At 41.6% G+C, this 18,982-nt stretch overlaps 1 protein-coding gene across 2 annotated transcripts in view; it reads right to left on the reverse strand.

The window, feature by feature from the left end:
- The window catches only part of Ptprt (protein tyrosine phosphatase receptor type T), a 1,043,151-nt gene that overhangs the window by 104,720 nt on the left and 919,449 nt on the right, over window positions 1-18,982 (reverse strand). For both annotated transcript variants that reach the window (XM_026383218.2, XM_026383217.2), the window contains one exon: window positions 14,989-15,137. In XM_026383218.2, coding sequence (XP_026239003.1) covers window positions 14,989-15,137 — 149 coding nt within the window. The remainder of the gene's footprint in view (window positions 1-14,988; window positions 15,138-18,982) is intronic.

Raw genomic sequence — 18,982 nt, forward strand, 5'->3', positions numbered from 1 at the left:
GCTGGGCAGTGGCACGGTGAGATTTGCATTTTTAAATTGCAGAACAGGCTAGGCTAGTAGCTATTTTATAAGTAAAGCATAACAATGACATTGAGATATTAGGTAAACCTCTGTTGATGGATCAATTTGAAAGAAAAGTGACAGGACAGAATGAGAAGAGCCACAGAGAAAATGCCCAGGGACCATATTTGCAAGTGGATGTATTTGACAGCACACATCTGGCTGGAGACTCAGTGGATGACCACTTGGGTCTCCAGTGCAGTAGAAACAGAAGTGACTCTGCTAGTTTGGAATGACTCTCTTACTTTCTGAGTCTCTGTCACATCTGTAGATCAGAGGGAATTTCATCTAACCTAGATCAAAGACCCTGAAGATGAAAAGGGGTTTTCACCTTGAAAAACTGTACTGGCCCAATGAGACATTAACTGAATAGACACTCATTCCAAAATCAAACATGTCCAAATATTCCAGGTATCAAACCCTCAAAATATGGATTGATCAAGAAAACATGGAGAAAGCTGGAAGATCTAATCAATACTCTGGACTTAAAACTATTCTCAGGAGGAAATGCCACAGAGCATGCTTTCCCTACCAGTGCTTCATTTCAAGGAATTTCCACACCAGTTAGGATGTAGTGACTATAGGCTCTATAAGCAGGTGTATGTGTGTGTGTGTGTGTGTGTGTGTGTGTGTGTGTGTATGTGTGTGTGTGCGTTGAGACAAAATTTCCACATACACAAGCATCTCGTGCTAAATCACCTTCCTTGAAGTCTTTTTTGGTGCCAAAACAGTACTTGATTCTTATCAGTCTAATCCACTCCAACACATTTACTTCACTGTCACCAGAACTATCTTTTTAAATTGAACCTAACCATTTCCCTCCATTTTTAAAAATCTGTTAGCTCCTTGAAGAAAACAATACATTTCAAAATCTCTCATTTCAATACCATTGAAGACACAGACTTTGATTACCCCTCTGGGTTCATCTCCTACTCCTATGTAACCCTGTGGAGCTAATAGTCCAACTACTGCAGAGACACCAAACCATCCATAATTGTAAGTCAAATGGAAAGGGCTTCCTGGGAAAAGTTAGGGTGATTCAGCACCATGGACAGAGAAACTCCTATTTACTGCCATCTACATTCTATCCAAAGTTTTAGAGAAAAGTTAACATGATTGTTGTCTTTTGAACTCTGTTTTTGGAAGAATATATTTATGCTCACAAGGAATTGTACAAGAGAGCAAATGCTCTTTTCACATTCAGAAAACCCGAAGAGACCCTGTTAAAACATGTACTAATAACAACAGAATCATTACTCACTAAAGTGAAAACTAGAGATTTGGAAAACACCCCTGTTTGTTATTGACTATATTAGCCAAGTGGACTTTCTCCATACATTTCTGCCCTGTATATGCATTCTTTGTTTTAGAATAATGTGATAGTTTTCTCAAAATTACCACCACTGAATTGTTCCCTTTCCACATGTTTATGACATTTTTTCCTGTAGAGATTCTGCTCCTCCGTTCTCTTCAATTTAGGCTGCCCTGTGAGTGCTTTTCAATAACAATAGGCATCAGAAGGGATGCTGCCAAGTTATGAACCTGGATTTTAAGAGGATTGGAATTCCTCCTGGATTTCGTGAAACACTCACTCTGGGGGAAGCCAGTCATTGTGCAAGATGTCTGATTACTTTGAGTCTGCCATGCTACAAGGAAGGCTAAGTTGGATGCCCAAGGAAAGAGCAGTGCTGCCCTGCTCCAGATGTTGTAGTCATTTCAGCCCAGGGATCAGACATACAAATAAAAGAGCCATTTGGGCATTTCATCCCTAGCAGATGTTGTCTGAGGAAGAACTGAAGCCCCAGACATATGGCCCTAGGAGAATTGTCACAGCGATTTTCAGTCATTCATGCCATCCCAGCTGAGCCTCCACATTTTCAAGCAGAAACAAGATATCCCTGTAGCAGTGTGTCCAAACTCCTGGCCCACAGGATTGTGAGTGAAATACGGTGGTGTTTGTTTTATGTCACTAAATTTTGATGTGGTATGATACACCAAAATAAAGAGCAAATACTTGTCTCTCTTTTTCTGCATCAACTCCCTCATTCTTGAAAATCCAATTCCTCAATGATGTTTTCCTTGGCCTTCTTGAAGCAGCCCAAGGGACCCATTTCTACTTCCTGCTGATCTTCTAACATTGCATCCTGGCCTCTTCTCATCTAGAAAACCAGCATGAGCCCAAAACCTGCCTTTTTACCTTGAAGGTAGGTTCCAACAACTACAGAAACATCTTGGCTCTCAGAACAAGTGGTGTGGGAAAGCCAGACTTCCATGACCATACTGATTGGACCCATATAACTGGACCCACAGGTGGCTGATGTCTTATTTCCAAGGCTACTTGTGAGATCATCCAGTCAATGAAAGAACCATAATCTGTTGTTTTATCTGCCTTCCTTTACTAGTTTTCTTATTTTTTTCCCACTGGCAAAGCCAGATAACAGCCCATATGAGATTTTTACCTGTATTTTTTTGTGCTCTGAAGACCATCTGATGACATCTCTTCCTGTTCACATGTTTGGAAGAGTGATTATATCACATCCTAGACCAGCCAATGATTGACTTACTGAGGCTATTTTGAGTAGTAACTCCAATTTTTGCAAGAACCATAAAAAGGGATTTGTAAAATTCCCTTCATTGTTGGCATACTTGGGGTTGGTGGTGGGAGTGGGAGGCAGGCTAAATCAAGGTAGCATCTTATTGGCAAAGGATCATACCTGGATTATTTTTTCTGCCTCCTCCCAGTTTTGGATGTTCACAACAGGATAACTGTGTGTGTGTGTGTGTGTGTGTGTTATCAGCTATATCAAGATTCCTAAGTATTCCATTTGATTTTATTTGAGTATATAGAATTTCTATCCAGAGCCTTACTTTATCTTTCCATCCATCAAAAAGGGTTTGGGGTATCTATTCTGTTCCTTACATTTGCTGCCTACTAGGATACGGTAGTAACAAACCATAAATGATATTCCCCTCTGGGAGCTTGCCATATAATAGAAGATTCAGATCTTAAACAAATGCATTCAGAAACTTAGGTCAGTGCTTAGCTAAAAATGAAGGAACACAATCCTGTTATAGCATCTAAAAAAGAAACCAATCTTATTATGGGAGAAGAGGGTCAGGTCAGGAAAGGAATAAATGCACAAACTGAGATCTAAAGTGTCAAATAGAGGAAAAGTATGGATACAGCCAGTCAGTGCTCTAGGTGAAGATTTGGAAAACATTTATGAAAAGGACCAGGTAAACATTTTAGATCTCTGTGACAATGCTCAATTCTACCATTGTAGCACATCAGTAGCCATAGAAATATGTAAAAAAAATAAGTGTGGCTGTGTTCCAATTAAACTCTACATCAACAAACACAGCGGGCTGGGTTTGACCTATAGGCTGTAGTTGCTCACTCCTTCTCTAGGTAGAGCAATGGCATGGACAAAGGTCATGTGATAGGACTTTGGAAAGGTTAATATCTGAGAGAAGGAGAGAGTATGGCTGGATCACAGAGAACGGTTCAGGGACGTGAGAGCCTGGGAGCTGTGAACAGCTCTGTATGTAAAGTAAGAACAGATACTTTGGCCTTTAGCTTAAGTTTTACCTTGAAAAGTACTCCCCACCTCTTATTAAAAATGTGCAAGGGTATGACAGAGATGGATATGAGGATTGTTTGGGGGCTAGGGATCTTATTGAGGTTAGAGAGGATGAGTACTTTGAAGGATGAGGTAGTTGGAAGTGCATGGTTTCTAGATATTGAAGATAGCAAACAACTCAGTGTTGAGTTGGATACGGGAGGTGAGACAGAGGAACTTGTCAAGATTAATCTGTGCTATATGCCTGCAGAATGTATCCTTGCTATTAAGGGAAAATGAAAAATGAAATTTTATTTCATTTCCAGCTTTCATGTAATTAGAAAGTCAACTCAGATTGTTGGAAAGGTGAAAAGCAAATCCTCTTAACAGAGATGGGTCATATGGTTAATGGGCCAGGACAGCCTCTCCTCACTAGACATCATTTTCTTGGCAGCTTATGCACATACGTGAACTGGAAATACCAAGCCTACCACTGCTTCCTGTCCTGAGTTCCCTAACACAAGGGCTTTGTGAGAGTAGAACTGCCATTTCTTGCTCATGCCACCCAGTTACCATTTTGGTTGGTGGAGTCTCCTGTTCACCTGACACATGTCTTCTCTGGAGGCCAGTCTGGGTGTGAGATGTATTTGATGTTTGGTGGTAGGGGCCATTCTCTCCACCTCGTGGACAGCATCCCAGTGAGAGTTGTCTGGTAATGAACACTATGACATCCTCTTCACAAATATGTAGGAGACCAAAGAGTGGAGATGGTAATGCAGTAAACAGGGTGCTGCCTGCCTCTCCCTTTGCTTCCATTTCCTCAAATGTTACTTTTTAATCTTGGTGAGAGTCAACCTGATGGCTCTTTCATTGACTTTCTTTTATAAAAAAATTTTATTCATTTTAATTAGTTATACATGACAGTACAATGCATTTACTTTGGTATGTCATACATAGATGGGATATAATTTCTCATTTTTTTTCTGACTGTACAAGTTGCAGAATCATATTGGTCATGTAGCCACACTTATAAATACAGTAATAATGTCTGTTTCATTCTACTATGTTTTCTATCCCCACCTCCCCTCTCCTCCCCTCCCATCACTTCCCTCTACCTAATCTAAGGTAACGGTATTTCTTTCAATGACTTTCTAAGGCATATAGATCTGCTCCCAACCACTAATATGTAAGCCAAATTATAAGTGTTGTCAGAATATTCTCCTGGGAATGCGGAGATCCTATTACAACCCAAGAGGGTTAGACAAACATAGGACAACCTGACCTAATCCATTAGCTCCTTCACTGAATTCCACCCCAGGATCAAGGTGGATTTCCAGAAGGTTCTAACACTTGTGCATCACATTTACTCAGCCCTTTGCCTAGTCCCCTCTTTTAACATTATGCCCTCAGCTGTAATCAACTGCTTTTTTTTTTTTGAGGGACTCTTACATGCAAATCTTGGTTGGAAGTTCTTGTTTATTCATTGACTTATGCAGTGGCTATGGGCAATGTGTGGGCCTTAGTGTCCCTATTCATGGCAACATCTTCAATCACTTTGTGTACAAGATGTGCCAAATGTTTACCTCCCCAGACTAGACTCCTCTGCTGAGCTCCACAGATCCACTGCCTACCTGACATCTTTTCAATGACTCAATAGTACCTCAACGTGAGCTGCTGAGTTTTAAACTCCCCTCTTCTGCTTCAAATCTGGCCTCTTTGTTTCATCACCACTCATCTAGAGTATAAGCAGAAAAGATTCAGTCCAGGATTGAGGCCTAAGGTGCTTCAATAGTTAGAGGCTGGGAACAAAAGAGAAACCAATCAAGAAGAATGAGAAGAAATGTTTGGGGAAGAAAGCGAGAAACAATGTCAAGCAAAGGAAGTGTTCTAAGGGGGACGAACTACTGATAGGTCAACCATAGAATCCCTGGTTCCAACCCAGACTTGGTTTCTTCATAGACCTTGAGAAAATTGTGTAAATTCTCCAAGCCTCAGTTTCCTTGTGTCACGCAGTTGTTGAGAGTATTAAGTGAAATGAGGTATGTAAAGTGCTTCGTCCAGTAATTACTGACAAAACGGTAGCTAGTAGAATAATCTGTGTTTTTAAGTTATCAAGGCTATAGCTTTGAGCTGAGAAGAGAAAAATGGTCTGTAGGCTTGGTTTATTCTGCTACCTAGCAACTACTTATTTACATTTGCCGGCATCTCTTCCTCATCCTTGATTACTTTAACAAGCACTTCCTAAGTGCCCTGTTATAATTCAGGACCACCTGTGAGGTGTAGAAAATAATTCTATTTTCTTCTCAAGATGCAGTGGCCTAGCACAAATTGTCAAAAGCAACTTCAGCTTTGTCTCTTTACTGAGTCCTTTTCAAAGGGTATTGAGAGGGAATGGCTGAGCCAGCATACAATGAAAGTGAAGGTCTGTAGCTGATAAAATGTTCTCTCTACAATGCAAAAATGATTCTGTTATGATTCAAAGAGTATACGAGGCCAGGTTCCAACAAAACATAAGAAACATCTAGAACTGGCTTCACTCTAAATTTCAGGTAGGTTAATCTTTTTTTTTGGAAAATGACTTCGAGTTGGCCACAGATGTGAGGCAGTTTCCAGCTCTGAACCCACTTGCTAGCACCCACTCTGTTCCTTACACTTCCAAGGTGCTGTGCCTTTTACCTGGGACAAGCCTTCCCTTGCACTCCCTTTAAATCAAAACCCATCTCCCTACATAGTATTCTCTAACTCACTTAGGCAGAATTAATCACTTGCTGAGCCTCTGATCAGTGTTCCCGGAACGCTGTACGCGCCTTTTCTCCATCACTTATCACATTGATTGAAACTAATCCACTTACAGGTCTCCTCCTGGAGGAGAGTCATATCCTTGAAGGCAGAGACCGTGTCTTATTTATCTTTACAATCCCTACAATACTTCCCATACGGTCGACATTCAATGAATATTTAAAGGAACACCTCGGCTATTCCCATAACGAGGAGGTAAAAAGTATAATTCAATTTGAGAAAGTTCTATTTGTGCAGAAATCCAGATTGGGGGATCCACAGAAATTACTACATGACAAACTGCTATTGACTATACAGTATATACAGTATTTCATTCCTTTGAAGGAGATCACGAAACAAAGACTAGAATGGCCATAACTCCAAATCTAACCCTGATTTCATTAATGACATGAGGAGTGAGTGATCTTGAGAAAACTCTCTGGGACTCATATCTTCATTTTTAAGGTGAGGAGGTTGGATCAGGTGACATTTGGTTTTTAATATTGACTACATCATAATTATTATCCCTTTTTGAGTCAAATATGCTTCACTGAAACGTGTCTTACTTTAACTCCTTAGCATTTGTACTAGACAATTTGCCTCCTTTCTCAAGGGTTACCTAAATTTATATTTTGCACTTCCAAGGTGTGAAACATTCCATTCCATTTTGGATTGCTATGAGTTTAATAAGTGCATCCTTTAATCTGTCAGTCAAGTGGATGATAGCAAAATATTCAATAATTCCTGTACAATATTCAATAAAGCAGAAGGTGGCAAAATTGTAACATTCAATTCTCCTAGATTCAATTTAATCCTGGAAAATATAATTGCTCCTACAAACAGAACTTTTGCTTTATTTTTCATTCCTCGGCATGATGCTCTACTGAGCTCTTGGTTTCACTTGGTGACTCATTGCATTTCCTTGTAAATTTCCACTCTTTTTATTCTGGCTCTCAGATTGTTCACTGTTCAGGCAAAAGGAGAGAAAAATCTCTGAGGTGGCTTGAGAGGGAACTCTGGGGGCCTCATACCGATTGATGGGCATTAGTAGCCTTCAGGACCAGAAAAGCCTGGTTGTCCTTTGGAGCATCCTCCCTGGGAAGGGGGCGGTTAGAGCCCTCTCCTCAGAGTGTCTGCAACTCGCTATTATCAGAGACAGCTTAGCCCAGAAAAAAGAGGTTTGGAGTCAGACGGTCCTTGGTTTTCTTTTGAGCCAGTGATTTTCAAATTTGAACATGCACCTGGAAGATTTATTAAAACTCTGATGCTCTCTTCCCAGAGGTTTGGGTCCTATAGTTCTGAGGTGGGGCCTGAAAATTTGCTTCCAACTAGTCTCCAGGTGATGCTAGTACTATTCATTTGAAGACTTTGTTTTGAGGATGATTGTTTTAAGCAAATGACTCAATATCTGTGGAGCAAAGTTTCTGTATTTATGAGACAATGACATCTACCTTTCAGAAGGCAGGATGGGGCTTAGCTGGGTTTAGACTCAGGTTTGAGGTCCAGCTCTGCTATTTAAAGCTAAGAAACCTTAGACAAGTTCCTTACTATTTTTAAGCCTCAGTTTCTTCACCTTTAAATTATCAGAGATAATCACAACACTTTATTTAATCTTCCCAAAATACCAATGTGATAAAGATGCGTATAAAACATTCAGTATGGAAATGGGCATATCATTAATGCTTGATTGATGATTAACAAGTATCATAAATATGAATAGTTATTATTACACTTTGAAACTGTAAACTGGGAGGATTAAATGAGGCCATTGCCTGACATGATTGGAAATAAATAAAATGGTAGGCTTGGATCTAACAAGAAGAAACAGCATAGATGAAATGTTACTTGGGTCCCCAAATCATCTTCACTGGAACTGAACAAGGCAGTCCTAACTGGGATTTTGAGCAGATTGAAAACCAGAAATGTTTTCTGAGAAAGGCTGACGGCTGATATGGGAGCTATTTAGCCTCAAGAAAGGACCTGTGCATACAGGTGGCCTCAGTTATGCAGTTAAATAGCTGGGGTCAGGGTGGGTCTTGCAGGAAGAGAAAGGCTGATTCCATTACTCTATGTGACACCAGAGGGCAGACAAAGGCCTGACTTTGTTGGTTGCTGACTGATACATGCTTGAATGCAAAAACAATCAAATGCATTAAGTGAGTGATCTTGAGAAAACTCTCTGGGACTCATGTCTTCATTTTTAAGGTGAGGAGGTTGGATCAGGAGGTTGGAACAGAATTCAGCTCAATGGGAGACAGGACTCACTGTGAGAAGAGTTGGAACCAGATGTAAGCTTGGGAGATCTTAATGTGAATTCCAACTCTATTATTCATTCATTCATTCATTCATATATTCAAATAAATGGGCAATTAGTATTTGATGGACCAGAGACCTGAGAAATGGTCAGAGTATGGAGAGAAATGGTCAGAAACCATGGAGAGCCCAAGAGATTGTGCTTAGGATTTTAGCCTTAACCTTGGGGGTAGCAATGATGTCATCTATAACATCAGGATAATAATCCCTACCTGGCTGCTCTGGTTTGAGTAGCAGAGATAATATGTGAAAAGTGTGTAGGAAAATGATAACCAAGGGAAGATCCCCGTAAAACAGAGTAATCATCAACATCACACATCATAGTCAACAGTATTCCAGAAGATTAAGACGTATTTCTCTAGTGTCGGTGCCCTCACTGGAAGTGAACCAGATAGAGAAACCACCCAAGAAGTTTACCACAACCCCAGCAACCCTCACTTCATCTTTAAATTCCTGGTCTGTCTTCCCTATGTGAATTGCTTTGGTTATATAACATGATCCTAAAATATTCCTGCTGGATTTTGCTTGGTGCTTCCTTCTCTCTTCCTCATCTCTGCTGAACTGTCCCATGAGGGTAATGAGCTGGACATTCCCTGACCTACCTTCAAAAAAAAAAAAAAACCCTTTCATAAAGTCTGTATAGTGAAGGACAGCCAGGGGCCTTGGTTTTTAGGGCCCACTCCCTCATTGGCAGCAAATATCTCCTAAGGTTACTGCATGCTCACCAGGAGGTATAATTTGGTCACAAAGTCAGGGGAAAGGTCCTGTGGCTTTTTGTGCAGATGGCTACTGCACACATAATACAACAAAGATGCTCTTTGTGGGACCCTACATCTCCCCTGCCCAGCTGTGAGATCTCTGTTGGCAGGGACCATTTGTTCATCTTTCTGTAACTCCCAAGGGATTGGTCCAGGTTAGGAAGGCCTGAGGATGGCACCACCACTTTCCTAAGAGCTCCTGGTCAAACAGTTCCCACAGAAGCTGTCCAGGAGAGTATCCACTGGGCAGGTGCCTCCTGTAGTAGGAGCTTGGGTGAAGAGAGGACCTAGGAAGAAGCGCTGTTCTCCACGCCAGCGATGTCACTTTGACATCTCTTCTCCTTCGCACAATTTCATGGTGGAATGATTGCTGAAGTTTGGAGAAAAGACAGAGATGTTTGGTTTTGAGAGGAGAGCGTCTGTCTTGGGGTTCAGGCCTCTTTGTCTACTCTTTATACAGCTTCAGGAGGCTCTTTGAATATCTGAGAGCATTAGTTAACTGTCTAATGGGTTTGGTAGGAATCATGTAGACTGCGGGGGATACACTGAGATGCCTATTTGAGGTGCTTCTCACAGAGCCCAGCACCTTTTTGATATTCTAGCTCCATGGGGGTGCCCAGTTCCAGGGCTCCATGCAGAACAGAGCTGTGGAGGCAGCTGACCCATGGGGAGGGCACTGGACTTCTTCTTTCTCATGACCCTCAGACTTCCCTCAGTGACACTGGTGAGTGCTTGGTGACTGTTCATGGCACAGAACCGGGAACTCCAGATCTGGGGTCAGATAACCCTATTCAGTTTATAACATCATCTCTGCTCTTTCTGTACTGTGTGATTTGGAGCTTATTTATTTGGGTTCCCTGAAATCCAGTGTCCTCATTTTCAGAATGGGAATAATGTCTAACTTATAGGGTCACTAGAAAGTTGAAGAATAGAATTTATATAAAGCAGAAGATTTGGCACATAGTGGTATCCAATATAATTTATCCTCCTCTTAGAGTTTTTGGTACAAAAAGCTCAGAGCCAAATTGGAATTTAAAAGTTACCAGCTTGCATATTGAGATTCAATTACAATATAATTACATTTTAATGTATCCTTGTCTTGATCTTATTGTTTTCATTTATATTTTCCTGATCCTCGTTATTCAATTCCCCTCTATTGTTTTATTCAGGTCCCCCTTTTGGATATTTCCTCCAGTTCTTTGCAGAACTAGCTGGAGAGCCTCTGATGTCAGGAAAAATGGATCTTCATCATGACTTGTCAAATACCTGTGTGATACGGACTGGAGAGTCCCTCTGAACCTCAGTTTCCTCATCTGCAGAATGGGGGTAAAAATCACCCTACAAGCCATTTTACAACACAGGCATAAGGATCTGTTGCTTATGTGTCTTGCAGAAGGACGTAAACTACGATGAACTTGTAAACAGAAAAATCTATTTTCTGTGAGACAATGCTAAAACTTATTTATCTCTGAAACTACTCTCCTCAAACTGCCCCAGGACTCACAGCCTTTGGCAGCCAGGTATAAAGCACTGAGGAAATGGCCATTGAATCCCACCTCTAAGACCTCCTCCCCCATTCATGCCTGCTTCCTGACTCAGCAGGGCATTGGAAGGCTCCACGTCTGGGATGTGTGGAGATGGCTTGCCTTTGCACATCCGATGTTGTAAGATTCAATAAAGTGGGAGCATAAAAATAAAGACCGTTAACTAATGGTACCCAGCCAACAAGGGAGTCGGTCACACGCAGTCTGAGAAGGGCAGACAGCTAAGGTGTTAGAGGATTCAACAGGGATTTGTTCTGAAGCACTTTTGTTTGGACTGAAAATGAATAAGGAGAAGATGACATGTGAATACAAGAGATAAAGAAGAAGACTTAAGCCCAGATAAATAAGGAGAGTACCCAGAGAAAGACCCAGAAACTGATTCCAGGGAACAGAAGATCAGAGGGAGAAAAAAAAAGTACACAGGGCTGTAGGATCAAATGAGATTACTTAATAAAAGCTAGCATTTCTTTAACTTGGAAACAATGCACATTGTTTGTCCTTGAAATGTGACATACACTCCTTTTTAAAGAATGCCAAAGCTTCCACAGCAACAGCTCCTACCAGACAAAGCCTCTGTCACCCTTGAGGCCCAGAGGTTATTGTCCCTATACAATATTGGGATCCTTGATTGAATACATGTCACCCAACTTAGCAGTCACTTGGAATAGAAAACCCCAGAAAATGAACCTGTGCAGGAAAAGGCAGAATTTGAATTAGGCAAGGGCCTACCTGTCCAATAATGAACTAATTGCTCAAAGCGCGTTCTTTTATATTCTTTTCCGATGCAGCAACCCTGCCTGGGCCCTACCCCTCAGTGCTGCGCAACATTTGCACATAATCTCAAGGCCTCTTAAAGATGCTGATGCAGAAGCCAGACAGTCACTTCCCTAATGTCACAAAAATAGATTCAATTTTACATACATCAGGGTGATTTCAGAAGCAATTTCTACATCTCCAGTGTAAGCAGTACTTACTTTTTTTTCTCCCTCAAATCTCATCCCAGTGGTTCCACAGGGCATTTAAAAAGGTACCTGATGCACTTGAGGGCATTGAAAAAAAATCCCCAGTGTGGGTTTATAGCTGCAGTTGAAGACGCCAAATACATAGAGGGTTCTAAAATATTCAGTGATTCAAATACATGCAAATTTTCATTTCATACTAATCGAGTATATAAAAAAAACAAAATTAATATTTTTGCCTTTTAAAAAGTAATGTTATTAAAATGAAAGAACATATATAAACATAATATGGTTGTGTATACATGTCTGTGTGTTTGTACACAGACGTATATGTGTGTGCGTTTTAAACATAAACTGTGCACATATAGATATCTAATCATTTGGAAAGATTGTCCCTGGCCTTTAAGCTCTCTAATTAGGTCCCACTGGATATTTTTCTTCTTCCTTTCTGATTAGCTAATTTATCTCCATCTTGGGTGTTTTCATTTTAAGGGTCTAAGTTTTGGTGCATGGTGAAAATAGTGGTGATATTTCCCTTTGAAACCCGAGAAATTAGTCACCCAGGTTGTTTTTCATTTAAGATCAGAAAACTTGAGACCAAATGCCTATAATTTTAGAGCCAAAATGATCGACATACATCTCTGACCATAATCTCTGTCATTTAATGTCCTCCCATGGCAATTCCACAAAAGGAAAAGAGTGTGCGCAGAGGCTGGTTGTATAGGAAAGGTTGAGCATAACTAGGTAATAGTTGGTCAGTGTTTTTAATCAGTTATTCTTGCAAACAAACTTCTCTATCTTGGGCCAGAAGCAGCAGAGCCAGAGCTGGTCCAGTGCAGCGGATCCTCCTTGAGCTCAGAATGGTCCTTTCTTCAAAAAGTTACCTTATTTATTTGATGGCCCCTTCTCTGCCCTTCCTGGTCTACATCAAAATCCCCTTTCCCAGGCCCTAGGAAATGTGTGGTTCACCTGGACTGAAGGTAGAAAAAGGACTGGTTGCTTGGTTAAGCAGACCACAGATTTTCTCTGACCTCCAAGGAAAGCAAAAGTTAAATATTTGCTCATAAAATAATCAGTAGACTCTTAGGCTTTGTCTTTAAAAGCCATTACCCATCTTTAAGATATGCTCAAACTTAGCATCGTCAATAACAGGCAAAGTGATATCTCGTGTCTATTGGTATGATCCAAAGGGAAGTACACAGCATTGCATATGTAGTATTTTTACCCAAATGTTTAACCTGAATGTTATCATGATGGAAAAATCAGACAAATCTGGATTGGAGACCATTTTATGAGAAAACTGTCCCTAGGCTTTGAAAAAAAATGTCAATAACCCGGGGAAAAAAAAGTGTGGATGTCTATTCTATAGGCAAAGGAGATAAAGAGACAAGAAAACCAAACACAGTGTGAGCACCTTGGATTGGAGCCTGAATTACAATGAACAACAATAAAGAACATTTGGGGACATTGAGAGAATTTGACTCTGGATAGTTATATTGGATATCATTGAATCAAGTTTCCCTTGTTGGTTAAGATACTGTTATTGTGGTTGTGTTGAAGAGTGTCCCAATTCTTAGGAAACTTGTTGATCTCTCTACAGGTGAAGTGTTATGTCTGAAGTGAACTTCTAAATTGTTCAGATAATTGGAGAGAGAGAGAGAGAACAAAAGTGCAAATGCTGAAAAATGAACCATTTGAAGAGCTTTACAAAAATCTATAGCCTTCAGTCCCTGCCCTTGTATTCCCAAGATTTGGATTCAGTGGATGAGGGTGGAGACCATGTACATGTATTTTGGAAATCTTCCCAGGTGGAGTTTGTGCTGCCCTTGAGCTTAGGAATCATGGGTCAGACCTGGGTCCATCCATGACAAGCTGTGTGCCTGTGGGAAGTTGAACCAAACACATTTGGCTTTGGATACCTTACCTATAAAACAGGTACAATAATAACACGTATCTTACAAGACTGTGGTGAGAATGAAATGAGCGAGAGTGGCTGCAAGTGCAGAAGGTGGTAAATAAATATTTGTTTTCTTTCTTCCTTCATCTTCTCATAGATCCACATCATCCCAAATGGACCATACCTAAGGTGATTTTTGCAAGTTGGGATTTCTTCCACCTGCAATTTATATAATATATGGAGGAATTTTGTCCCTGATAAATATCCTTTTAGATTTCCTGCATTCCCCTATTTGGAGCAGAGGTTGGGGTAACTAGCGTATTAGATCTAGGAAAGAACAAGCTTACAGCATGGTTGGAAGATAAGAGCGAATACCACCGTCTGATCACCACACCAGCCTCTTAGGTCAAGAGTCCTGGAGCTCTCCTTTGGATAGGGCTGACCATGAAGTCTTAACCACCTAGATTAGCTTGGGGTCCTTTGTTAGCTTTGCATGAGGACTCAATCTTGACAAGATGTCACATGTCTGTTGGCCAAGACTTGGAAATGGCCATGGCTTGAGAGGTCTGTCTTCCAGTCTGGACTTGATATCAGCCAAGGGACTTTGGAGAGACAGTTTCTGAGCCTCCCTTTCCTGAGCATCCAGAACAAGGACAGTAATAGTTCATGACTCACTTACCTTACACCATATGTGTGAAACAGTTTGAAAATTTAAAAATTCAGTTCATAGTGGCATATTTTTCTCTCTAAGGGCCCCTCCTCCTCCTCCTCCTCCTCCTCCTCCTCCTCCTCCTCCTCTTCCTCCTCCTCCTCCTCCTCCTCCTCCTCCTCCTTTTTTACTATTATCATTTTTAACCCATCTCTCTTTAGGCCCACAAGCAGTTAGGATGACTTGGTCCCATTTCTTTCTACTTTGGGGTGTATTCTTAAATACTCCATTTCTCCTTGGAAGGGGCTGCCCCAGGGCTCTGCAGGGGAAAACCTTCCTCCTGGACCATCCCAGGGAAGCATCCTGACCCCGGGTCTCACAGTACCTGAGCACTGTGAGGGGTCCACAGCAGAAATACCAGGCTCATGCCGGACCTAGATATCACCTTCCCCTTAGTGGACTCAACTTACTGAATCCGTTAACGTCCTGAGAACTGGAGGAGAAGCCTTCGTCATTGCGACTGGCGCTGAGCTTGGTGGTGGGTTTGTCCGCAGAGGCCACAGGCCCCATCTCCCTCTGGGCTCCACTCTGTGTCTCCTTCTGCTTCTTGGCCAGCTTCCTTTGGGACATGTGCAAGGGAAAAAATCACAGTCAGATGGTGCCAGTTGAAATAAAGCATTGGAAAGATAGATTACCCTCCTTCCCTGCCTGCCTTCCTCTACTATCACGCTTGGCTTATTTTCCAGAAATAAAGCTAAGCCAGGCCCTCCACTTTCAAGGTGGAATAGAGCTAAGTGCTCCATAACAACTAGTAGATTCCATGTAATAGAAGCATGAACGCATGCCGCCTTATCCAAACCATGCGCACAAAGCCAGTGAGACTTGTACGACGCCACCTCCACTCTCCTTTAGAGGAGGAAGAGGCCAGGCTGGTCTGGCCTCTCTGTCACCTGAGAAAAAGTACACAGAGGCTCAGGCTCATGAATGTAGGATAGAGCCTGGACCTCTGTATGGCCACCCAGTTCCCAGGTGATTCTGACACCAACCACCAGAGGGCAAAACTCTTGACTTTGACATCCGGCAGATGTTGGTTTGTATCCTACCTCTGCTGCCTGCCAGCTGCATGATCCAGGGCAAGTTCTTTCATCTCTTTGAAACCTGAACCCTTCCTCTGTACACTGTGGCCAACTAACTTTACAGCATTGTAATAAGTGAAATGGTTCGTAAAACACACAAAGCACAGTGCCTGGCACATGGGGAGCAGTCCATGCCTGGAAGCTGCTGTTCTTACGAAGACTTGAGTTGCCTTTCAGTGTCTGGATTCCCTTTCCAACAGCCCCACTGTGGAATACCATCTCCCCCTGAATTATATCAAAGGATGGAGACTTTGATTCCTCACCAGGGAACTGAAAGGTTAAGGAGTTCTTCTTTTATGGATTAGAAATCTACCTCCCTTAAATTTTAACTGATAGGTATTAGATATTTCATTAGAAATCTAAAAATATGACTAATGCTTCTTGCATATAACAGATATTCAAATATTTCTAAAAAGTCAACATGGTCTCTCTGGGTTTTTGCAACACATATGCATCTCAATGTTGTCATTCTATTCTAATCACACGAAAAGCTCTAGGTTAAACATTAAATATCTTGAGGATTAATTTTTCCAGGCCTCTTGCTCCATTTTTCACAGGACCTGGCATCAAATTCAATTGTGGTTATTCCTATAGCCACGCAGAAAGAACGGGTGTCCAGAGAGGTCAGACTTGGTGCAAAATAGGGAATAATTTTCCCAAGTTGAATCCATCTGCTCATAAAATAGGGCATTTCAAGAGGTAATGATCTCCCAATGAGAGGTGATATTCAAAGAAAGGATAAACCTAGATGCAAAAGTATTTTAGAGCTCATACAATATCAACTCCAGTTTGGTAGTAAACTCCTTAAAACCTGGGTCCCTGATCTAGGTGTAGACAGCAGAGAATGACAGATGGCGCACACACACACACACACACACACACACACATATAGGGATGATTTGAGGAGCATCTATTTATAAAAAGGGTGACTGGCAAAAGTAGAAAGAATGCAGGGAACCCCAATGTAAAAAAAGATTTATACACACATACACACACACACACACACACACACACACACACACACACACACACAGGAGAGCCGTTGTACCTGTGGATCAGAAGAACAAGTAGAGGAAGCACAAGAAGGGAACTGTAAAGGGGAGACACTGGACAAGAGCCTTGGCTGTCTTTTGAGGGGTCCTGCCAGTGCTAGGTGACCTCTAGGAAGGAACCAGAGGCCAAGGTGTCCTGACTGCACCCAACCCGCTCCCTCTGATCCCATACAGCAGTTATCACTAGCTGAGCCCAATTATGAGGCAGAGATGGTGAAGCACCCCTTGGAGGGAGTCCCTGCAGAATGTGCTCTGGAAGCAGAAAGCAGAGCAGAGAAAGGTAGAGAGCGAATCCTGAGAATTCATACCAAGGAGAGAAAAGCTTTTCCTTCCTCCATTTTGGCCATAATTTCAAGACAAATGCAGCCTACCATGGAATTCTTCATTTATTTAGTTTTTCAAAATTGGCCCGGGGAAAGAAGGGCACTCAAGAGTAGAAACACATTTTTTTTTTTTTGGTTGCAATGCTTTGGCCACAGGCACCCTGTTCTTCCCATGCAGCTATTCAGCAGACAGAAAAACAACCAGTGAATCATTGCCTGGGAGGGTCCCTTCTCATCACCGTCAGACAATCAACAGGCAGGGCGCGCGCCAAGGAAAGAAAAGTGAGTAATTCTGCTCCTGATGACATTTCAAAATTTTATTCTTCATTTATTATCAAAAAGGAGTGTGTTTAAAAATGTATATGTGACCTTCTTAATCATAAATTTGAAAAGATATACAGCATATCCTTTGCCTCTATCTGAGCTCTGCTCACATTCCCCCAGCAGGAAATAAAAAGAAAATCCGATAAGAGAATTAACTTTAAAACTATAAATGAGTATGTATCAAACGCTTGGTATTTCCTCTGGGGCAGAGCTCCTAACCAATCTCATTCTATTCAGGGTAAAATAATATGGAGAGGGTTGTGTTGGGCACAAATCATTGGTTTCCAAAGGAATAATAATAACAAAAAGGCCTCACAGATTTTCTGAAAAATGGCATTTTATAGAAATGTTTGGGTAGTTCAGCATACCTATATTGAAAACAATAAAAATCAGAGCCTCTCCGAAACACGTAGATATTTAAAAGTCAGAAAGCTGAGTTGTAAAACTTCAGACATGACATGTACATTAGTCAGATCTGCATTACTATAATGAAATACCTCAGATGATTAAGTTACAAAGAGGAAAGGTTTATTTCAGCTCATGGTTCTGAAGGCTCTTTCTGTGGCCCCATTGCTTTGAACCTTGAGCAGGAGAGGTACGTCAGGGGATGAGGGTGGTGGAGTACACTGCTCAACTCACGAGCCAGGAAACAAAGAGAACAACTGGATGGGCCAAGATGCCCAAAGCCCATTTAAAGGCCACCTCCAACCACCTAAGGACCTCTCTCCAGGTCCCACTCCTCAAGGTCCACAGCACCTCCCAATACCACTGAATCCAAGCCTTTAACTCGTGGACCTTCAGGCCCAGCCACAGCAGTGTCCTTCATGTACATTCCACAGCTGACGGCTCCTGCATGATCGAGGTGAGGAGAATGCTGCCCAGGGGCTTTGGCAGGAGGTGAACACAACTACAAGGTGGAAACGGAGTTCATAAAGAAGGCAAGGAAATCTAGCGTGAGGCACTATCTATTCCTTCAGAATCCAAAATTTAAGTATTAAAAATACTGTCAGTAACACAGGAAAATTGGTATTCATTCCCAGTACCAAAAAGAGTTTAATTTATCCCACTTCTCTTTTTTTTTTTCCCTTCAAAGAGAGAGGAAAACCCAAACCTGTGAATAGGGTATTCAAGACCCTAAAACTACATTGTAGACTTCAACTTAGGCTTCTGTTCCACACATACCTCCTTTTAGGACACATCAGCTACCCCCCCACCCAACACATACACACACCCAATACTCAATACAATTATTCCTTCTGGAGTCCCCTTCTTTTCTAAGGACCACCTCTTCCTCATCCTCCAAGTCTCAGTGTTATTCAAATGTCAGATCTCTTTTGGGCTTTGCCCTGCTCCTCTCTAATAGAATTGTAACTTCCTGCTCTTGGCTGACTCATCCATTGAGCAAATATTTATTGAGCATGTATGTGTATCAGTCTCTGCTAGACATTAAGAAGATCATATATTCTTGACCTTGACCCTCACAGAACCCAGAGACTAACAGCAACAACAGGCATTGAACAGATAAGGGAGAAGGCCAGGAAGAAATATCTGATGCTCTGAGAGAGCTCAAACATGATTGGGACCCGACAGGACATCAGGGAGTCTTAGGTGCATGTCAGCTGAGCACTC

Source organism: Urocitellus parryii, chromosome 6 (assembly GCF_045843805.1).
Source record: "Urocitellus parryii isolate mUroPar1 chromosome 6, mUroPar1.hap1, whole genome shotgun sequence".
NCBI lineage: Eukaryota > Metazoa > Chordata > Mammalia > Rodentia > Sciuridae > Urocitellus > Urocitellus parryii.